This window comes from Spea bombifrons, chromosome 4 (assembly GCF_027358695.1).
Source record: "Spea bombifrons isolate aSpeBom1 chromosome 4, aSpeBom1.2.pri, whole genome shotgun sequence".
NCBI classification, from domain to species: domain Eukaryota; kingdom Metazoa; phylum Chordata; class Amphibia; order Anura; family Pelobatidae; genus Spea; species Spea bombifrons.
In genome coordinates, this window is record NC_071090.1 from 102,275,205 (window position 1) to 102,298,377 (window position 23,173).

The following is a 23,173-nucleotide window of genomic DNA, read 5'->3' on the forward strand; positions in this document are numbered from 1 at the left end:
CATAGAAGGAGTTAACGCTGCACAATTGCGCTAATGGAAAAAGGCTGAATTGTGCGTATTAAGGCAATGGTACTGCCATCTGCATATATGTGTCCCCATGCACCTCTTTTCCAGGAGTTTAGAATGTATGATGGGTATGGGGGTATGACAGGGTCCTACAGCAGTAAAAGTCACAATAATCTGTATAAAAACTACAGAAATTTGTTTATAAATAAAATTAACATTTTTTTTCTTTTAGAAGCTCTTCTAGACGCTTTACTCATTTGATGATTCACAACTTCTTTGTTTAATCAGCTTGTTCAGATCTGTTACTGTAATGATCACTATAGCTCTTGTTGCAAACGCAACCAGAGACACATTGGTCACTTTCAGCTTCCGTATAACTCAGCGAGGCTGCTTACATCAGAGTGAAGGCAATCTTCCCTCAACAAAGATGGCGGCAACGTCATGCATTCTCTAATGACGCCCCTCACGCAACACCAACGCCCCTCCCCTTTCCCCGCCCAGGGAAATTTGCACGAGTTTTGAGCGTCCAAGATGGCGGCGGTGGCGGAGAAGGAGGGTGTAGAGGCGGGAGGAGGAGGGGGATCTGGGGGCAGCCCGGTAGGGGGTGGAGACAACCGGAGCAGGTGAGAAAAAGGGGTGTGTTTTAAGGTCTAATTTTACAAGAGGGGAAATTGGTTCGTTATGAGAACAATGTGGTTTTATTACCCTCCACCAATCCCATTGACTGGCCGCAGTGGGTCGCAATCAGCGCTGGTGCGGAGGGGGTTAATTGAGCACGGGGTGGGAGAGGGGTTGTTTATATGTGGTATTTACTTGTATGGAGTTCATGGAAGTGGATACCAGGCTGCGGCAGGTGGGGGTGGTGGGTGAGCGGTGATGGGGTGCTGTTTGTAGTTTGTGGGGTTACCCTTTGAATGGCGGTGAGTGGCCCCTGCAGGTCCACAGACACCTTCAGAGTTCTTGTTTGGGGTCTATCCAGAACCTACAGTCCCTGTTCAGTGTCTTCCATTAGATTGTAAGCTCTTCGGTGCAGGACCCTCCCTGCCTTTTGTTTCAGGGGCAAACACTGTCTATCTGGCCAAATGGTGGCTTTAAAGTGCGCTCCTAGTTACGGGTCTGTGTGCTGTGCACGGCGGGCTGGGAGTCTACGCCCCGTCCTGTGTTTGTAACACGGCTTATAGACGTCTCCTATTGTTTATATGTTAGTTTGAGTCATGGCGGCCCCGTAACGTATGCTTTCTGATTATATGGAATGTTATTGTGGCAGCCCTATTATATCAGAATAAGTGCCAACGTATGCCACAGCCCTGTACAATACAGCGATCAGTTCAATGACTTCTTCTCCCAATGCAGGATGCTAAAGGGGGGACAAGGGCGCCAATAAAACAAGGCGTTCATACGGTTCCGGGCATCTGTCGCGCATGGCTTCATACGAAGGACATACATTATGTTTACAATAATAACGTCTACCCCTGTACAAGGAGACTGATGATGATGATCTTGTTTATGTAGTTCAGAGCGATATCCGTATGAATGAATGAATGAATGGGCTTCTTTATCAAATGATCCGCTAATGTAATTGGTATTGAAGCTGTTTCCAGGCCATGGGCCACCAAGTCATCAGATTCTTGTAGGGGGAGGGCACGTGGGTACCCCTTGCCCCAGTTTGAAATATTGAGGTTCAGAACTCCAGGAGAAATCCCCTCTTGATCGGGATCTTGCCGAGATTTAGTCCGTCTTCTAGATTTTTTGTTATTCATTTATTGTTGTTATTTATGTTGAATGTGTCTGTTTCAGTGACTCCATCCAGCTGACGACAGCGTCCGGTGTGGATCCGGAGTCTTCCAATGAAAAGGAGGGTCTGGTATGTACTGTCATTCCCTGTACCTTGTGATATTCTGTATTCATATAACGGGGCTTCAATGCTCTTGACTGTTCTTTAGTGTTGAAGATTAGAGACACGATCCAGTGTTTTTCACCTTGTGAGTCTGAATGGATGCCCATAAGGGCCAAAATACTCCAAGAGGAGGAGGTTTGAGTTGGCTTTCACAGCTCCGCTCTTGGCAAGCTGGTCCAAGGCAGACGTTGAGCTGGGCCAAGCCGCTGTAACCGTTCTTCTTCTTAAGCTTGGGTTTATTAGATGGGATGTCTCTCGCTGAGCCGCAGGACGCTGCCGGTATGCTCATAGTCTCTCTCTCTCTCTCTCTGTGGCAGGAAGGGACAGGTGATGGTGAAACCATGGACACGCAGACCGGCTCAGTTGATGAAGATAATGGGCGCCAGCTTGGGGAGATCGAGCTGCAGTGCGGCATCTGCCTCAAGTGGTTTGGCGCAGACCACTTTGGAATAGATACTACGTGAGTATTACCCCTGAACCCCTTCGTGCTTCATTCACATATACATCTCCCCGATGTGTGTGTGTGAAGGAGGTGGTGCCTGATCATGTATTCCTCAACATGTATTCATATTACTATCCAAAGCCCCTCCTGCCCCGGAGGGTGTATAACTACCCTATAGAAGAATCGATATTTTAAACTATATTAAACGTAAAGTATATTTAACCCTTGATGCTACACTGCTTATGTACCGGAGCTAGGTTTGCTGCTTTTCCAACCCTCCTCTTATTTATTGGACTGCGTGTTGTGGCACAGTGCATGCTGGGAAAGCACAAAGCAACGTATACAAAAATTATATTGTTGAGAATCTCTTGCACATACAACATGATTTTAATTTATAAGTGTGACAGAAAATGGCTGGTATATGTGAATGAATTATCGTAAAAGCTCTCGTGTAAAAGCTTATGGAAATTCAGTTTAAACATAGATTTAAATTGTTGTCACCGTTCTACTCAATCCTAAGGAATCTGTTGCTTGATTAGTTCTGATCGTTCTGTTGATGTTTTTTTTTTCTTTTTATATCATTATTGTAGCTTTTTATTTTAATAGTCCCTGTTTTATTCATCCTGTAGGTCATGTCTTCCTTTTATGACCAACTACAGCTTTCACTGCAACATCTGTCACCACAGCGGGAACACTTACTTCCTCCGGAAACAAGCTAGTAAGTGTCCTAGAGGATCACCAGACACCAATAGTGTGATCGGTAAAGCGAGCGTTCTGCTTTTAATTCAGCTTCTACACTATACACCGCCAAGGGCCGACTCCGGTGAGATTCACCTTTTAAGAAGGGTCTTGTTGGCCCTGTATCCTACTGGATTAAATCAACCCTTTTTCTTGAAGGCGTCCTCAGACTAATGCATTGTGCAGGGCCAGCTCAGCTCTTGTTGCCGTAGTAGGGTTGTTGTCCTCCACCATGATGGGTGATCTATAGTAGTCTCATGTAATGTTGTCCCCATGGGTTTTCTGCTGTCCTAAGAGGGTCTTCGTGGTTGAGGTTCTTTAGATGACACCTTAATTGTACTTTCTTTCTTGGTAAGGGTGCGGGTGAGTATTAAAATGACTGAACATGCAGGGTGGGCTGATGTAGTAACAGGAGGTATTTGAGAATGCCTTGGTAACCAACAGAACATTAGATGTGAATGCATGCAGTAGAGCGGATTCTGATGGTGCCGCTTTTCTCCAGTCCAGGACTGCTTGGTATATTTTTGTCTGAAGACCTAATGACCGGAGAACGTGTATTTGTGAATGAGAGCCCAGCCGGTCCTCATACGAGCGTTCTTAGACTATTCAGTTCCCCGCAGATTAGTGTCTTGTATAGGTGACGTTCTGGAGATCTTCGTTAAGAGTGGCCGTTACTGTAAGGAAGCCCCTCCACCGGCGATCTTGAGTGATCTGCTCCTAACTACACCTCTCTGAGGGGGCCGAGACTGTTTTACCCCGAGGGTGGCGCTGAAGAGTGACTTGTGGATATTAGCAGATGATTGGGATTCTGTTCACCATTTTAACGTGTGTGTGTGTGTGTGTATAATATGCTTTATTCTGTAACTTTGGTTTATTTCAGACTTGAAGGAAATGTGTCTTACTGCTCTGGCAAACCTAACGTGGCAGTCTCGTAACCGGGATGAGCACCCAAAGACTATGTTTTCTAAAGATAAGGTACGGTACCCAGCGGACACCCAGGGTGTGTTGTAAGAAAGTCTCACAAGTAAACGCCTGACCTTGATACAGTTTGAGGGGCTAGCTCTCACGACCCAGACACCTCATGGAGATCAGGACATGCCACGGATTGCACCAGCATGTGATGTGATCACTCAGGTTTTGACATTTTTTTTTTCTCTTTCTTTTGCATTTAAGGATATAATTCCATTTATTGACAAATACTGGGAGAGTCTGACCACCCGACAGCGACCTGGGAAAATGACCTGGCCGAATAGTATCGTGAAAACTATGGTACGCGTCGAAATTTGCCACGGCAACGATTACTGCATTGAGCATTTTACAAATATTTCTGTTTTTGCAAATATCCGCTATTTGCGGTGTAAACGCCGACGCACGCTAATGAACGTCTCCAGCGGCTGTAAGAACTGAAATCTGTTGGGATCTGCCCACCTAGCTGTGTAAACCGCTCATGATTCTTAGATCTCTTTGCTTATGTCCGCGATTCATGGGATTTAGAGCAGGACAGAACGGCATCGTCCCCGCCGCCAGCCTAACAGGCTTCCAACATCTTTACACGTTTTGAAATAGTTTATAATTACAGATTTATTTAATACACTACGTGTGTGAATGTCGTGTATATCTGTCCGCTCGCCGCCTTAAACTCTCCTCCTCGTTTCAGACTAAGGAACGAGACGTCTTTTTAGTAAAAGAGCATCCTGATCCCGGCAGCAAGGATCCAGAAGAGGACTATCCAAAGTTTGGCCTCCTTGACCAGGTGAAATCCTTTAGTTTACAGTAGTTTTTTTTTTGTTAACCTTTTTAAAGGAGATCAATGTTACTTGCGTCACTTTAACCCCTTCAATCCCAGGGGGTTTTGGTACCTCGGGTCCCGGAGCAATTTTGCCATTTTTGCAGTTTGTCAGTTCAGCGATTATTCCCCTTTCCTGTGAATAGTGTACCCATGTAAGCTATATATTTTTTTCAAGGAGAGATAGAGCTTTCTTTTGATACCATAGTTGGATGATTAGCTGAAAATTTAGGATGAGAAATTTAGTAAAAACTAAACTTTTTTTTTTTTTTTTTTTTTTTTTTTTTTAATTAATTTTTCCTCTGAATCCTCACAAAATTAGTGATGGAAAATCCCCTCCAAGTTTATCAATTCAGGTGTCCTGATTTTAGAAATCTGATATGGTGCGTACGTACCGGTACGTCCATAGGGGACTGAAGGGGTAAAGAACAAAGTTTTTTTTAATTGAAATTAATTCTAGTTTTCCATAGTGTTTTGAAAGCGCTGTATGTTTATCACGTGTGTCTGTGTTCTAGTTCTGTTATCCAAGCCCAATGTACTAGACATTAACAAAGTGTCTTGTGGTAAATAGAATGGTGCAGGTGATTCTTTATGGCAATGACCAGCTTAAGTCTGTGTGATTAAGACTGAGCCCTTCTGTTTACCCCAGCCAACATTAGTCGGGGTGCAAATGACTAATATTCAGCTTCCGGAAAATATTTAACATACAAAAGTGAGTACACGGGTGAGACAAATGTAATCTCACAACCCTTCCCCTCTCGAAACCTGTAGCCCCCCAAAGATAAGGTGAAGCCCCCAAGAGATGGAGAGACAAAAAAGGCTACCTACCCACCCCTGTGACCAAAGCAGCATTGAGAATGTGTGGAAACCTTTTCTTAATATGATACTTGATTACAGTGTGACAAACTTTGATATAACGAAACTTTTTCTGTTTCAGGACCTTGGAAGCATTGGCCCAGCATACGAACAGAAGCAGAACAGCGCTGTATCCGCTGGAGGTGGATTAAATGGTAAAGAAACGTTTATTTTTTAGCATGTGAGCCAAGGGGCTGGTACAGTGCAGCATTACCATCTACCCTACTGGTGAAAACAACCTTTATTGAGCGTCTTGGACAAACGACGCAGAAGAAGTAAATTGTGGAACACTTTAGTGTTAATCAGTAGCGTAAATATGTAAAGCTGGGTAAAGGAGATCGCTGAAACTGGGGGTAAAAGCACTAACGTGGTGCGTCGGCTTTTAGGTTCTTCAGCAGCCAGCAGTTCTGCCAAAGGACGAGGAGCCAAGCGTAAGCAGCAAGACGGCAGCTCCACCAGCGCGGCCAAGAGGACGAGGAGGTACAGCCAACGAGAATAAATGGCAATGGGTTTCAACGCTACTGTTTCCTGCTTTTAAGCTGGATTTCACTATTCTTTACCATTGCCTCGCAGCGACCCGCTCTTCTCAGCACAGCGCCTCCCTCCTCATGGGTATCCTCTGGAGCATCCATTTAACAAAGATGGCTACAGATATATCCTGGCGGAGCCGGACCCCCATGCCCCCGACCCTGAGAAGCTGGAGTTAGACTGTTGGGCAGGAAAGCCCATTCCCGGAGATCTGTACAGAGCGTGTCTGTATGAACGGGTTCTCCTCGCTCTACATGACAGAGGTGAGGAGGGGGCGCCTGGTTAACAAACCCCTCCATCTGTATAGATGCAGAACTCCTTTTCTGTTAATCCAACGTGTTGCTTTTCACAGCTCCGCAGTTAAAGATATCTGATGACCGACTAACTGTTTTGGGCGAGAAAGGCTATTCCATGGTCCGGGCGTCACACGGCGTGCGGAAGGGATCCTGGTATTTTGAGATATTTATTGACGAGATGCCACCGGACACGTCTGCGAGGCTTGGGTGGTCTCAGGCTTTAGGTGAGGAGACTTTTAATGCTCTGTACGGATCGGGCTGTTTGGGGTATAATTGTTGAGTTATAATATGAATATGAATAATGTATTTTGGCTTTCGTTCTGCAAGGGGATTCTTCCTTCAGTGGGTCTTTTTTGTTAAGGGCAGGACAGAGACCTCTGATGGCTGTTCTATACACTTCATATTTCTTGTCCTAACTAGATTGCAAAGAAGTTTTATGGTGGAGCAAATCTGTTATTTTCCAGGAAACCTCCAGGCTCCGCTCGGCTACGATAAGTTCAGTTATTCCTGGCGTAGCAAGAAAGGAACCAAGTTCCACCAGTCGATAGGAAAACACTATTCCGATTCCTACGGACAGGGAGACACCCTGGGCTTCTACATTCACCTTCCGGATAGCACAGAGACCGCGCAGGCGCTGCCCGACACGTATAAAGACAAGGTACGGCCGGTGACTGCTGCTCGCTATGGATATTGTGTCTTTTTAGGTGAAAAAGTGCTTCAATAATGCAAAAGTAATTTAATTTGTTTTATTTCCCCTCCTGTCTCTTGCTCGGTTTCTCCAGTATGGTATTTGTGTTGGGTTGGGGATTATGGTCAATGTAAATTATTTTATTTGATTTATTTTTTTACGCAAGGCTTTGATCAAATTCAAGAGTTACCTCTATTTTGAAGAAAAGGATTTTGTAGACAAAGCGGAGAAGAACCTGAAGCAGACTCCAGGTAGTGAGGTGAGTCCAGGACCCCGCTCACCCACTCGGGGTCTTTTAACCAGGCCCGACGCGGTCACGTCGTAAGGACTAGTAATGGTTTGCATGTCACCAGGGTACACGCGGCGGAGACTCTTGAACAATGTTATATTACTCGAGTAACAATCACTAGTGTTTGTCTAAACAGCATGGGAAATATTGTTGTAATTTCCCATCTCGCTGTCTTATTTGTTGCCCTTACTGAGATGGGGGGTCTTGGGTTGAACATGGTGGGGGGGGATGTGTTGAACATGAAGCGATTGTGCATATTGGACTAATGATCATTGTGGTTTATTTCATTGTCACATCTGTGTGTTTGTTTGTGTGTCTTCTCAGATTGTATTTTATAAGAACGGAGTCAGTCAAGGTGTCGCCTATAAAGATATCTTCGAGGGCGTTTATTTTCCGGCCGTCTCGCTGTATAAATGCTGCACTGTAAGTGTATATACGTTCACGCGTATGTTTCCATGCGCTTCTGTGTACAGCTGTAACTTCTGTGTTGATCCGGAGACTGTTGGCTTCTCATCGGAATTTTGAGGAACTTTTTTTTTTTCCCACCTTTTCTTTTCTCTCAAATACATTTTAGAAAGTCTACCGTTTTTTTGTCATTAGTTTCTGTTAATTTGCCCATTTCTGTCCCATTTTAACCTCGTAATGCTATAAGAATAGTTGCACATGTGATATATGCAGCCAAGTGGCACTGCTACTATGTAAAAGTGCAGACAATAAAGGGTCTTTCTGATGGGTATCTCACCCTAAACATGCTGATGTAATGTATCTGTTAGAAACCCACTTCATGTGTATAGCATGGTGCGCAGCTATCTTAATTTCCTTATCTCGCAATCTACATGATTTTTCCTCCCCATTATGTTCTCTCTTCCCCATGCTTAAGTTGTTTGGTTCAGGCAGGCTTGGTAAGAGTGGGTGAGGAGAAAAGTGGGTCTGGATAGGGAACTGAGAACTTGACACAAGGGAGAATTCCGATAAACTATTTAACTTGTGCGAAATATTAAAAAAAATATATATCTTTATAATTCTTTGTTCCTCTAGGTTTCTATAAATTTTGGGCCGTACTTCAAATACCCTCCAAAAGAAAAGTCGTTCCGTCCTGTGAGTATCTCCTTCACAGTAATCGGCTTTATTCTACAGATTTGCATCTTGACGCTAGGTTTTCTTGTCTGGATACGCTGGTTTAGTGTCTGAAGTTCGTTCTGCTAAAGTCCTGACCCCATCTCTGAATCCCCTTGCAGGTGAGCGACATGGCGTGGAAGGCTGTGGTGGAGCACACTCTAGGAGATGTCCTCTACCACGTGGAGACTGAAGTTGACGGCAGAAGAAGTCCTCCCTGGGAGCCTTAATTTCCCCGTATTCCCATTGTTCACGTTTCTAGTAATCCAAGAGCGTCACTAAACTATAATGGAAGCGCGGCAGAAACCCAAAGTTTTATTTTGTATACTTGAATGGTCGTTGAAGTTCCTTTTCCACCTATGCCTCGTGTCGTTACTACATGGTCGGTCAGGCAGGGTTGAGGCTCTTTTGGGGCTCTCAGCGTTAGATGTGTTTCCCAGGACTCTATGCTGTCGCAGTACAAGGACTTGGCCCTCTTACCATTCGTGATCATAACTCATCGCCAGCCAAGCGACTCTGCCTTATCAATCGTATCATTCACTAAAGCAGGAGGTTGCGGGAGGCAACTTATAGATCCTGCATGTATCTAGTTACATGTGAGCTAATCTTGTTTTTCCTAAGAAAAGAATTAAAAAAAAAAAAAAAAAGTCCCTAAACCCATTGAAAACAATGCATTTTGACACTTTGTCATTCAGGGGTTAAACAAAACTACAGATCTCCTGCAACCTCGCCTGCTTTAGTGAATAAACCCCCAAACCTGTCCGCTAACAATGAGAGGTTCCTGATGTCATTATACAGAAATGAAACAGTATACCCTCCCGTATTCCCGAGTAAATCAGCGTTGTGTGCTCCTGGCCTGTTAAAGCCCTTAGCAGCACCGATGGGGTGAATTGTAGCTCCGTCCCTGCTGCTGATCACAGGGCTTTATTCCAGTTCATGGCTTTGAAAATTGACTCGTTTTCCCTCACGCTCCCAGGTGCCCCTCTTTCTTTTTTTTATTTTAAGTTACAATAGGAATTAAAATATCTGTACTTGTGCTCTGATTTTGATAGTCTATCCTTCATACAGTCTATATGACGATTGGCCTTCATTTCAGTTACACTCAGAGGCAGAGACTCTTGGCAATAAGTGTTATCATCGATGGGTTGGTATTGAATGTTCTTCCCGAGTGCCAAGTCCTTCATTTACGTCCTCCAGCTATGGAGCTCCTGATGTAATGAAGAAACTTTGAAGCCATAGATGGACTTCCTGGTCATTACTGGACGTTGACCTGAACTGTATCGCTAAAAAACAATGGTTCACGGATGTAAGATATTGTTACTCTGCTAGGATATTTTTTTTTTTAATAAAATGTTTTTACTTATTTGTGTGATTTTGATTTTATCTACATTTGCAGCATCATACAGAAGTCTAAAGTGCTCAAGAGGAATTTCTAAAAATCTCACTGATCAAAATATATATCTCTCTCTCTGAAAAAGCTTACTCGCTGGACCCTTCACAATGCATAGTGTAATCAGGGAGCTGAAGTGTGGCAACTTCTTATAAGGGGCTACTCTTGGGAACTATTGGCTGAAAATCATTAGATTTATCATGTTCGGTCCACCGAAGTCCAGTTAAACCTTGTGGGAAAACTTAAAGCCGATAAGATGAATACGTGTGAAGGTCTATTGGGAATTTGCTCTGGAAACGGAATAAATGGCTGTCGCTCCTGTGTTTCCCGGAGGTTCTGCCGCTGATGTGCGTGGAGATCGCGGGCTCTGAGATATGGAAACTGTCAGCATTGGGTCATCTTTTATACTGAATTACTTATTTTTTTGTAGTCTCTATATATGTCATTGTTAAGCAGCCCTTGTATTAATAAAAAAAAAAAAATTAACATTCTCTTTTCAGAAATCAGAAATCTGTGGTGATCCAGCCTGGGATGTGGTTAACGTGTTAAGGTCTAGCTGTGAAAGCTGGTGGTGTAAGAGCTTTTGTTCTTGGGTCATGGTCAGCTGTGGGATCCACGCATCTATGATGTTCTTCATAGCCATGGATTATGGCTATTAAGCCACGTAAAAAAGTATGCCTGGTTAGGCTTCCGTGATTGCTTACGAGCTTCCACCCGCTGCGTCTTACTTTATTATCCGCAAGAATAACTGTTACTTATCTTTACTAAGAAAAACAAATCGGCCAAATGCATCGAGACACTTTTTATTACAATTATTTGCATTAATACAGGAGTTTATCGTGTACAATGTATAGGAAGCGGCTTTGATGCAGCCCCTCTTGGTGGAGTTTGCAGAATATGTGGGTTTTAATCCTACTTTTGCTCCAAAACTTTTTGTGTGCTCGTAAGAACTGCTGACCCTGAGGCTATTCATGTAAAGAATGTGAGGAAGATGGGACGTGATCGTCGTTCCTGTACATTCAGATACTCCTAACCGTTAGTGAAGAATCACAGTGGACAGTTGATTAAAATCTGAGTATTAATATCCTTCTACAAGTTAAATACATACATAAATAACAATCGTATTCTTTAACTCTTAATCCCGTGCGGCATAAATATTAAATAAAATAGAATAGCATTCTCTTCTCACAAGTGGCTCAATAAATATATACTTTAAAATAAAAATGATTTTATAAATAATACAGTGTAAATAGCAAATTGATTTCATATATAAATGTAGGAAATAGGTTAAAACGTTATTTTTAATCTGCCACCTGACTACTAGTGTTGGATAATTTGGGTCAACGGCATGAATTTTTTTTTTTTATTGCAGTCCCTAATATGGCCAGCGGGGGGCGATGGTTAACGCCGGGTATGAAATATGCTTCTGGAGCTATAATAACTCAATGACTCAAAGGTAAAGATACGCACATTTACACCTGAAGCAAAGTATTGTATGGATTGAGGCATCTGTTTGATCCTGGATAGTCTTCTAAATCACAACATTTCAGGAATTATACGTCAATCTGCGATATACAAGACATTGGAACATAGAAAACCCTTTACAATGTAAAATCACAGGGTCAGCAGTTATAATCTGTATGTATTGTTATCGCTATCCTTTTATTCGTAGAGAACCTCGATCACATTAGAATGGAACCATCTGACCTCCGGCAGGTTGAATCTATATCAAGCTTTTGATGCTAAATGTCATCATCAGTACAAGTTCTGGAGATAGCGTCTATAAAAGGTAGAAAATTTGGGCAACAAAACAGCTAAATAGCCAAATAAAGATACAGGTAGGGTATAGAATTTCAGGAGGTGCTACACTTTCCATAGCATCATCCAAGTTTTGATTAACGCTGAATCGAGGGTAACCTGAAAACCTGCCCCGTTGAATTGTCTGGAGGGAAAACAAAGCATGTCAACCTTGATGAGGTCAGACTGGTTCCTAATGTAGTTAATAGCGATAATAGTGTTAAAACAGAGCCAAGGCCAACCAGATGATTGACCTTCTTGGCCACAGCTTTCCTAGAGGTCATTTGGCGTACTGGAAATGTACTATTCTCCCGGATCATTCGGGAAAAACACGTGTTGAGTTCGGAGAAGGAAAGTGAGGTCCTAGCAGAGGGACATAGTAGGGTGCGTTGCTGTGACTCTACAACGGAGATGTTTGGCGAAATCCACTTGCGTCTGTGACAAAACCTGGTTGATGAGAGACTTTGGCAGCCACCCCTGGAAAAGAGAAGAGGAATACAGCTACGTTAGTTACCTTTACCTCTGTGAAGGTATTAAACTTTACTAACAGCCCCGCTAATGGAGAATGTCTCCATAATAACACAGCTTCCTAATATATTCCATAATTGTGCCTCCCTATAATCAAATGGACCCCCAAGCACCACTAATATCCCAAACATTAAGGATAATTCTGTTTGCGCACAGGTGAGTCAGTGTCAAAGAACGTTATACACAGGTTTAGAACTCCGAGAATTTAGACAAAGACTTCTTTCAACCTATATTACTAGGTTACTCATTCTAACTGTCCAACTGCGCTCCTCAGGGGCGGTCCTCAAAACCGACACCATTGGGGATTCTTCAGAACTAAGGTATCATTTTTTCACAAAAAAACTCTGTACTATGAGCTCAACATTAAACTGTTTTACACAGGAATTCTTTCCCAGTATTTGCACCGTGTTCCATTCATTCACATGTGTCATTTATGTATATTTAATACATACCTTTAAATCAATACTGAGTAGCCAGGTTAGTTTGGTCTTTGAGTGATCTTCAACCAACGGATGGAGTACCATACATGTGGGACCATTCTCTGCCCTGGGACAAATACAATATACATGTTTAAAGTTGTACCCTCTAAAGTAGTGGTTTTCAAAATAGTTTCCAAGGACCCACCAACAACGCAGGTTATTAGATCCCATCACCTTTGTACAGGTGGATCAATTCATTGCTCCGTATAGTAGTAATGAGCTTACCTAACGTATCCCTTCTGTTCTGGCATGCCTCCAAATCGTGTTGACATACCGGCAAGGATGCAGGTAGACCCTCTTCTTTTGCTGCACCTAATGCTTACAAAGTCCCGCGGGCCTATGATGTTTCCAGCCGTCTCTGCTGCCTTCTCATGCGTTATCACGGTGTCCTTCCCTATCTTCTGCAGGATCTGCAGGAAGAACAATAATTATATTGTAATTAATCTTAATAATAGCCAACGAGGAACACATTAAAGCCCCCTTATGTCTTGTTTAATGCAGAAGTCAAATGCAACAAGTCCACAAAGGTTTCTGAAAGGCTTGCTGGAAAAGACCAACTTAAAGGGCATCATCATCACCAACATGGCAAGGAACTTGGCCAGACATTAGTTTATCTTATCGACAAACTGATAAAAAATAAAAACCATGAACACAAGGTCTCTCATAAAAGGTCATGATTATTGTTGGGTTACAACAGCTAAAACTGATCCAATGTTTCAGACATCAGCAATTATTAAACTGGACTCTGAATCAATCTCCAAGGTAGACCAAGTACTCGTCAACAGAAAAGTGAAGCATCAGCGGAGAATGACTACTGGGACGTAACGGAAATATAAATTATCTTATGTTTCATGAACTTCCAGGAAACCTAATAAGTTTGAAATTAAAGCCAGACTGTATGTACTGTTAACCCCATAACATAAGCCTATAACGTCCTGTTGTGACCTTATTCTCTACTCAGACCTGACAGAGTCACAACCGACGTTTTTTAATGGAACCCCTAACACATTGACATGCCCGTTGGCACCGATACCTGTTTTAAATTACTATAAACAACTGTAGATTACCTTAACTTCTTTGACATTGGGGTTCCACTCTCCCATTTGCTCCATGTTGTCCACGAGTTCTTTGTAAACATTGTCCAAGGGCTGGTCTACCACTGCTTCCAGCTTGAAGACCTTACCAATGTCCGGGAGGACTTTGCTTAGAACTTTATCTCCGTTTTTCTGCAGACATTGAAAAGAACTTAGCGTAAGATATCAAACGATTCTGAGGTATCTGGAGAAAAGCTTGCAAGGCTAATATTAGAGTTGGGTCCCTGGTAAGTTTGGGCTACGCCGCACAGCAGAGTAGGTAACCAAGGTTGGGGGCACATTGATCAGGATCAGGAATGTGGTAGTACGATTGATATACAAAATGTATTGCTCTAAATTATTAAGTTGACATGGGGTTGGAATTATGAATAAAGTATAATACCGCCACAATCTCTGTTTTCCATCCGTCCTGCTCTCCAAGGATGCTCATGGACTTCTTTAAGGCCTCCTCACCCTGTGTGATGTAGGACATCTCAACGTCATTGTAGAGCTTCTCCTCAAGTCTGGAACCTTTGAAAGATAGTTGGTTGTTAAGCAAGAAAACACGGTTTCCATGGTAATAACAAGAACACCTTGTGTAACTATGTGTTTTCATTCACACCTATTTAGGGACAGACAGACGCCAAAAACATGAAGACGTTATGCTAACACGTAGATGGGGACTTCTAATAACTTACTCAATAAAGAGCTTCGCCTTCTCACTTGATTAAGCCATTTACTGGGCCCAGGCCCAACTAAAGCCAATTTCTCAAGTTCGTGTGACAGCGCCACAGCAGCAGTTCGTCTAAGGCCTGGGGGAAAAAAATTAAAGAACGGTAAAACCTTCATTCAATAACTTTTTTTTAAAACACACTAGATACAATGGTACATTTCAGCTTTATTCCAGTGATGTGCATCAGTTTAAAAAACCAAAAAGACTTTCCAATTTATTTATTAGACTAATGCACATATCAAAAAGTTCCCGCCACAGCTGTCAGGTGTACCAGGTTTCTCTTTTGACCTCTTTGATCTCAGTGGAGGTTGTATGAGGCTTTAGTGATGGACCTCTAATAGTGTGATAATTACAAAATAGACCAATAGGAAGTATATTTCGGTTAAAAATCACACAATAAATGTACAGCCATGGCTGTCAGTAGTGTCGGAATATTTTATCACAGGGCGCTCCTTACTCGCCTCATTAGTGCCTGATCATTTCTAAATGTTGAGTAAACAGAGACATAATCCCCATAATCCCATAAATCAGCATGGGTTAGAATGTTCTTTTTCAGAACAATCTAATATTGAGTAAAGACGGAGTTTGCAGAGTAACCGTTTCCATTCCCTGGCTTGGTTATGAATTATGAACCCCCAGGGGTTTCTGCTCCGGTTGAGTGTTGCCTTTCCTAGGTGGACCTCAGTTGACATCAGAAGCACCATACGTGAAGCTAGAGCATCGCCACAAATACAGACGCGTTTCGCTGTTTTTGCATGTTTTGTAATCGTGTTTACCACCATTTGTAGAGTAAATATTTGTATGATTATGTCAGGCCCAGCGTAACGTTCTGATGTTCCCATTTCCAAGCCGTGAGAGCAAGTTTTGAAAATAGCAAAGGATCAGGAATAGGCGCCTAAAAAGTATCTAAACAGTGGGGGTACAATCAGTGGGAAATAAATTCCAAATAATCATTCAAAAAAAACAAAAACAAAGAGAGGTAAAAGAGTCAAATCTCTGTTTATTCTTAATTAAATAAAATAAAATTCATATAGAGCAGAAGTGGGAAGTTATCCCGAATATGAGCAAATAATGATGAGAAGGGGTTCGATTAGGGTAGTGAACCCCTTTTCATCATTATTTGCTCATACTAGGGACGATGATCTATACGAATTTTATTTTATTCAGTTTATAATAAATGGTGATTTTAGCAGTCTCTTTCCCCCCCTCGTTGTTGTTTTTTGAATAAAATACTTATTATGCAATTTTTTTGTGACAAATATTACATATATATTCCTTGTATGGAAGTATGGTGGGAGTCCCCTACTGAGGGTGGTCAGATATCCCGATGTATGGGAGACGGCTACCGTTTGTCGCAAGAATTGTCTAGAAAAGCCTCTTAAGCATAAAAATAATGTATATTTCACGTCTTTGAATACCATGCAATGGAAGAACCATACAATAAAGACTTATTGAAAATTGCACTTAAATAATATATCATCGACAAAGAATTAAAAAGAAATACCTACTGTCAAAAGCATCCACATTCCACCCAGAGGGACTTTAAAAGAATATTGGCAGCTATGCTTATGGTACTTATATATAATTGCATAAAAACCTGGTTAGTTTAGTATGGTTAAATCTGTTACAGAAAAGTCGCCTTGATGATTTAACTATGCATTATACAGGGCCAGCTTAACCCTTCATTTAGGACAGACTTGCCAGAGCCGGCCCTTCGTTGAATCTTGCAGCTTTCTTGCAAACACTCAGTTTAGTAAATAAGCCCCTCCAATCCCCAAGCATCAGGTATATAATGAAATGTTTTAATACCCCTGCCTATTGAGAAGGATGTAGATAAGCGGAACAGCCACTGATCAGAGGTGGTAGAGGCTAATACAGTAAGGGAATTTAAACATGCATGGGATAGGCGTACGCTCCCAAATCTAAGATGAGACCAAATATTCCAGATCGTTCCAATACCCCCCTAGTCCATACAGCAAAGCCCAACAGAGGACAGCATATTTTATATATATTCAAAACATGACAACATTCAATAGTAACTGATACGCCATGCTCAAAATGCCACTGACACCAGGTTTTAAGGATGTCCCTGCTTGAACACAGGTATACACTATAGTTTAGCAAACATCACAGAATTAGATACTTTACCGGTCATGTTGCGAAGATGCCTGTACGATATCCCAGCGCAGAGTTTGAATGTCGCCGGTAACATGTCTTGGATCAGATTTCTGTACTGGAGGAATTCAGCAAGATAAGAAGAAGGAACCCCAGCTGCGTCCGTAGGTTCTATGGATGTGATCTTTAGAAGTCAGGAATCCGATGCCTTTAGATGGTTGAAATATCTGGATATATATTTATATGATATTTGGGTTATTCTCGCTGGTTTATGTATGCGTTTATAGCCGATCAGGATCTGGGACTTCTACGTCTGAAGGTCCACTGCCGGTCTGCTGTATGCGTGATGTCTCTCGTTGGGTAGGGTATCTTCAAGGGTTCTCTATAAGCGACGTCTCAAGCTGATGTGTGAGCTCTGTGAGTATATTAGATCTCTAAAGCTGGTCAGGATCCAGGATTCTGTTTAAATCCTCCAGTCTGAAGGATGCTCTACAGGAACGAGCCAGATAAGGACATCACATTATTTAGTGGAGGCCACAAGGAGCAAGGACAAGAGCTGAACAAATATGTCAGCTGATGATTAAACTGTGATACAGCACTGGAGGCGAACATGAGGCAATCACCAGTTTAAGGTTAACTATTATAATGCCAAGATGCTTCAGACATACGTATATCCATAGAAATCCATAGGAAATAGGGAACACCACCATTTGATGGCAATATTTTCCCGAGCATTATAATTGTTCAGAACTAAACAAAAGTAACCATCAGCAACATAATTGCCCCTGGCAAGTGGCTCAAACCCTCCAGTCCCTCTGCAGCCACCGTCCATGCTGCTGATATTAGGATATGACATCATAACTCAACACCCTGCCTATTAAGGGCATGTGGTGCCGGAGAACAGAATGCTATGGCGGCTGTGCAGGTTCTTTGCAGTCCTCCATAGTGTAGGTAGGGAGGTTGGGATGATCAGAGATCTCCGTTCAAACTGGACCGTTGCGCAGTGGCTCATCATGAAACCTAAAAAGGTGACCTGAGATGGAAGGGGAGCAACTGGCCCCTGGGCCTCTCTAATTTGAGACTACTAGAAACATACATTTAGACAGAAACGGAAAATTCCCCCAACGTTGGTCTTTGCTCGTGTCAGAGAAAACATACACTCGCGAGCAATGTTAAGAAACACCTTTGTAAAGTTCTTTGACTGGTGAGCCACCAGTACAGGTTACAGGATATGCTTTTTAGCTAAATAAACTGATTTTTTTTCCAGCTGTTTTAATTTGGAAATTTGTATAGTTTTTTTCTTTTGAAATTCTTTGAGTTTCTGGCCTCTCAGTAGCGTACGCGGATTGGACACAGTCCATTAAAAAAAAAAGATGTTAAGAAATTAGAGAAAAAATGTAAATAAATTCAACTAAAACTCACAAATTGAGTGCAAAAACCTCTTGATGGGATTCTCTTGAATAATTGTGTATAAATTATTAGGTGTTTTAAGACATTCTAAAAGAGAAGAACAATTGTTTTTTTCTTAGGAAGGGATTGAGAATGAGAAGAGGTCAACCTCCAGGATTAAAAAATATATATATAGCACAGGGGGTAGAAAGAGGTACCCCCCACACACAATATTTTGCCCACTGAACCTGTAGGGCAATTTGGTACATGAAATTAGGGGCAACTTAAGGGAAGTTTTAAAAAAAGGAAGGTGATTTTAACTGAAACAGATAAAATAAGTAAGGGGAGAAACGGTGGAAACCAATGAGTGGAAAAGGTGAGCTTGGACTTTCCACTTGAAAAGCCGTGCATTGAAGACGTTGTGGATTTTATGGATGGTGGAGAAGAATTTCTGGGTCAGAGTGTTCTGTGCAGCAAATTAAAACAATAACCGAGTCTGAGCCTTTCCAGATGGGTGAAGGGTAGACTTGATAAGCCAATTGGTTCTGACCTACTAAGTCATGTGATTCAATTAATGTATTTGTGTAATGATGTCAGAATAAAGCATCGGTGAAGATCGGTAGGTTTGGGGCACATGGTGGCTAAACATCAATTGAACAAACCCCATAAGAATAAACATCATGTAGCTCAGTGACAATAATATATTATTAATGTACAATAATCATCGAAATGCTACTGTAAATTCAATCAATATTCATCTGTCAAGTCAATACAAGACGTTAAGAGGGCTGCCTCCATCTCACGGAGTTCGGAAGAATAAAAGGTGATTTGGGGAGAAATTGTGAAGGTTGGGTAAATTAAATAGGGGAGAAACTAGATAATCTTTGTAGGTAGGAGATTGAGCACCACCCATCCTACCCAAATGCAGGACAGGAGATTTGGCAATGCGGGTTTAGAGGGGTGAAATGTTATTTAATAACGTGTATTATGATCTCAAAGAATATAAAAGAAATGGTATGGACTGACTCATCTGATCAATAGCAGATGAGTCAAGAAAGTGTTCCTTGAGGCTCTTTGGAAGGAACAATTTGAGTGTATATCTGTGACACATCTGTAACACATGGGCACATTGTGCAAGTGAAAGAGTCACTATGTTTCGTGGGAACAAAATGTGAAGGAACCAGGAGACACCAGAGCCAAACTAGTCTACAGAGCAGGGCTTTCTTCTGGCCGATCTGGTTGCTTAATCTATTATGTCCTTATAGATAACGTTTCTGTACCTCTGCTTATATGCTTCATCAGTGATCCACTATGGCTCCTCCAAGCACTTCTGCTTCACACCCAACCCTTCACGACATATGAAAGCACTTGCAACCCCCGGCTTCAATAAAAGCGGGTACCTGCAATCGCAACGGGGTCTGAGAAACGACGCCGCCTGGTAAAACTCTGCAAGAAGGTTTCCAGACTTATCTGTGCCGCGGGATCTTGTATCAACTTACTGCTACAAAAGAAAAGCAGCCTTTGATAAGCTAGAATCACAAGCCAGCTATAAAGATCCCAACGAAATTAACACATTGTCTAGACTGGATATATCTTCTAATAACATAACAAGCTTTATAACAAAGGTCATAGAAAGATTTTTGTACCATAGGTCATATTTTTTTTTCCACCAACACACAAAGAGTTGCTTTAGATTTTCCCAGAAGTGCCTGGTCTCCTGTTCATGGAAACGGAGATGGTAAGCTCATAAGAACGTAGAGGCATGTCATCCTTTGGCTTTTTGGCCAATCAACTCAAATTCGACAACTGGTGAAGAAACCGCAACTCAGGGAAAACAAAAGTCCAACTAATCTTAATAACAGAAAAATTTTGGGTTTTTTTACATTTATTTTTGGGAGAATTCTGGATTTTCCTTCTGAAACAGTCGAGTTGACTGGTAGAAATACACGTTATTTAAACAAACGTCCGATTACCGACACGTATACTGATTTTAATAGTAATACAAAATCTCATGTTAAGAAAATATAGGCTTAAGTAACATTGAGTGATAAGATTCAAGGATAAAATAATATTTGTGAGATGAGCGATGGTTCATAGTCCACGTACATCATCATTGCTTTCCATGACGTCAGTTCTTCCCCCTGTGTTGACCTCGACCCTGCAAAAAAATGGGATCGGATGTCTAAAAACGACATTCTGGAAAAATCTCAAAGCTTGTTTTTGTTTCCCGTCACACATGTTGTTTTAAAGTGTCTGAGATGGAACATTACGAGTAGACCTCTTTATTTTTAGATTTTTTAAAGAGAGGGATAATTACCGGTACCTTTGATTTTTGAGATCTCATTATAAATGTTATAAATGCTCCTAAAAGGTTATTTATTTATTTATTTATTTACACCACTTACTATCATTCATGGTTCCTAGTTTAATGTTTTAGAGAATTGTTAATGTGGAATTAATGTCGATGGTTTGTGTGTGAACACCAAGTGGCTTCTCCAAAAGCAGCCTAGTAGGCCGTGAGACGCCGGTGACTGCAGATGGCAAATGATAAGGAATAAGGTATAGAGGGTCAGGCAAATAAGTTGTCTTGTCCCGGCTGACAGAGAGAATCCTCAAACAAAACCTGAAAGCTGGAAAACAAGGGACAGACGATGTATTTTATCGATAATACAAAGAATAAGATATAGAGGACAGTAGGAGATAGTATGATGCCAACAGGACCGTGAAGACACCTAATAGCAAGCACTGAACAGGAGGCCTAACATGACAAGTTAGTGAGTAAATGAGAAGATTATGGAAAAAAAATAACAGCTGAACGCAATGAAGCAATCGGTCTCGTTCTGTTTGCACCTGATGATTCCCAAGTTCTCCGAGACTTCTCCTTTGTTGCCAACATTGATTGAATTTGTCCATAGGTTGTATGGCGCCCCAGTAGAGGACTGGCAGATCGTTTGCTCGTTTAATATAATACATTTACTGCTGCTTTTGGTTTTCCTGCCTCCTGGTCTTGGCTTGATGTGTCTCTGCTTGATGTACAGCTTTGCGTTTCAGTAGTTTTTCATTCATGGGCACCAAAGTTCTGGTTCGCCTGCTCATAAGCCTCTAAGTTGGACTACTGGATAGGACTGGAGTTAGAATATTATGCGGATCCAGTAAATTGTCTAAGTGTCTAGAATCCCATATCTTGCAAACTGTATTTTTTATTTTTTTTATTCATATTTTGGATCTGGTAACCTTTGAGTAATCCACTTCCCAAAAATCCACTTAACCATTCCAAGTGAACAAATTCGTACCAACTTTTTTTGCCAAGGTCTGTCTGGAATCTCTTGGCTTGCTTATCTTCCAAAGAACCATATAAAATGTTGAAACAGTGAAGTCAGATTTCTGAAGTCTTGGCAACATACGCTGCAACCTCTTTGGGGCATTTAGTAACACATCCTTGTGAATACTTTTAAGAGGTTTATGATCTGAATGGACTATTACAGGTCGGCCATATGTATTGTGATGAAATTGCTCCTTCCCCAACATTCTGTTGTTGTCAGTGTTTTCACACCACACCACACCACAAGGTCCTTCTTTGGGTTGTAATATTTTAAGACCGCCATTTGATGGCATTATGGACTCAAAGGTTGTGTTCTGTACCTCTCTCCATTTTCCAATATTCATTGTCTCCGTGATTCCCACATCTCTGCTAAATGACGTCAGTATATCGAAAGGTCATTAACCATTCCCAAAAAGCTGTGGACCGCACACACATTCATTGGTGAAGGCTTTTTCTGAATCACCTTTACCTTTTCTGGGTCTACTTTTAATCCTTGAGAAGTAAGTAGATCTCCTTTTAGTTTGATGTTTTTTCTCCAGGTTGAGCTTTTTTTTTTTGTCCTAAAGCTTTCTAAAAACCAATTTCATTTTTTTTTTTATCATGTTCCTGTATTGCAGCATACACATACCCGGGAACTTTCTGGCTACTCGGAGCCCTTCCCTTGCAGGATCCCGGTGGGCAATCCCGTAGACGTCACTGGACTTATTCCCTTGGGCATTCAAAGCCACCAATATCACCTAAACGGGGTTACAAATCTTGTCAAGTATGTTAGATTTCTCATCCAACTCTACATGCCAAAATCCATTTTTTACATCGCATACATTTAATCTTTTGGTCTTTTTTGACAAATCTGGTAAAATATCCACAATTGAAGGCTTGTATGGTATGTAACTCCAAAAGTGCCTGGCTGCCACGTGGTTCTGAGTGGCAACCCATTGCCATGATGTTATGAAATTGCACTTGCTGAACTGCGTACACCGTCTTTTACCATTTCCAACCTGTTACGTTCGCTTGTCAATTTAATTTTGCATTTATCCGCAGGTTTTAGAATGTTCTGATGAAGTTTGCAGATGATAGTTGGACCACAGTTACATTTTCTGCTTTGCGTTGTAACGGCATCCACATTATATCCACCGTCCGAGACTCTGTCCTGTGTAACCGTGTGCATCTTCTTTTTTGTCCGTTTGCATTCTAGCTGACAATGTCCGCTCTCTCTCCAGTTTGAATGGTTTTGCTAAACAGATAAATGAGTTACTCACAATGTTCTCTGCTGTATTCCAATAGGGGTTGTTTAGGGGCAGGTGGCATGACGCAGGGTAGGCCTCAGTATCTGTGCTATAGCGAGGGTAACCGCATTTGCTCCCCAAACAGCTAAACAGCGCCATCTTTACACCAACACGGCTAAACTGTGCCATATTGGTCCCCAAACAGCTAAACAGTTCCATGTTTGTCAACAGCTTCCTATAGCCATCTTTGTCCCCAGCTTCTTGTTGCCAACCATGTCCCCAAAAAAAGCTTCCCATTGCAAACCATGTCCCCAGTTTGCCGACTTACCTGACCGAAATCTTCAGAACACTGGACCTTGCTTGATCCCTCCATATGCCCTGACACCTTGCTGGTTTCCCACTGCTACACTGGCACCACTCAAGAAGATTATTGAGCGACGCTGGCGGCGTCCACAAACATTATTGAGTGGGGCTGGCACC

General features: G+C 41.9%; 2 protein-coding genes across 2 annotated transcripts; one reads left to right on the forward strand and one right to left on the reverse strand.

Annotated features, from left to right (window-relative positions):
- Positions 1-536: 536 nt before the first annotated feature.
- Positions 537-9,278, forward strand: ASH2L (ASH2 like, histone lysine methyltransferase complex subunit). Its single transcript, XM_053464438.1, has 16 exons — positions 537-629; positions 1,804-1,870; positions 2,221-2,363; positions 2,975-3,063; positions 3,964-4,058; positions 4,257-4,352; positions 4,741-4,836; positions 5,807-5,879; positions 6,111-6,204; positions 6,298-6,515; positions 6,605-6,772; positions 7,013-7,206; positions 7,403-7,495; positions 7,850-7,948; positions 8,564-8,623; positions 8,764-9,278. Exons 1-16 carry the CDS (start codon positions 538-540, stop codon positions 8,869-8,871), a joined length of 1,785 nt encoding a protein of 594 aa, XP_053320413.1. The 5' UTR covers position 537; the 3' UTR covers positions 8,872-9,278.
- A 2,719-nt stretch (positions 9,279-11,997) lies between these two features.
- STAR (steroidogenic acute regulatory protein) lies at positions 11,998-17,167 on the reverse strand. The gene is made up of 7 exons (XM_053464439.1): positions 16,790-17,167; positions 14,607-14,720; positions 14,312-14,439; positions 13,903-14,061; positions 13,061-13,245; positions 12,809-12,902; positions 11,998-12,305 (listed from the first exon to the last, which is right to left on the reverse strand). Exons 1-7 carry the CDS (start codon positions 16,851-16,853, stop codon positions 12,192-12,194), a joined length of 858 nt encoding a protein of 285 aa, XP_053320414.1. The 5' UTR covers positions 16,854-17,167; the 3' UTR covers positions 11,998-12,191.
- Between the last annotated feature and the right edge of the window lie 6,006 nt (positions 17,168-23,173).

Excerpts from the sequence above, each read along its gene's own strand:
- ASH2L (XM_053464438.1), top strand. The coding sequence starts at position 538 with ATGGCGGCGGTGGCGGAGAAGGAGGGTGTAGAGGCGGGAGGAGGAGGG. Across the intron at positions 4,353-4,740 it reads ATAGTATCGTGAAAACTATG|ACTAAGGAACGAGACGTCTT; the intron begins GTACGCGTCGAA and ends TCCTCGTTTCAG. Across the intron at positions 7,949-8,563 it reads CGCTGTATAAATGCTGCACT|GTTTCTATAAATTTTGGGCC; the intron begins GTAAGTGTATAT and ends TTGTTCCTCTAG.
- STAR (XM_053464439.1), bottom strand. The coding sequence starts at position 16,853 with ATGTTACCGGCGACATTCAAACTCTGCGCTGGGATATCGTACAGGCAT. Across the intron at positions 14,721-16,789 it reads GCATCTTCGCAACATGACCG|GCCTTAGACGAACTGCTGCT; the intron begins GTAAAGTATCTA and ends TTTTTCCCCCAG. Across the intron at positions 12,903-13,060 it reads GAACAGAAGGGATACGTTAG|GGCAGAGAATGGTCCCACAT; the intron begins GTAAGCTCATTA and ends TATTTGTCCCAG.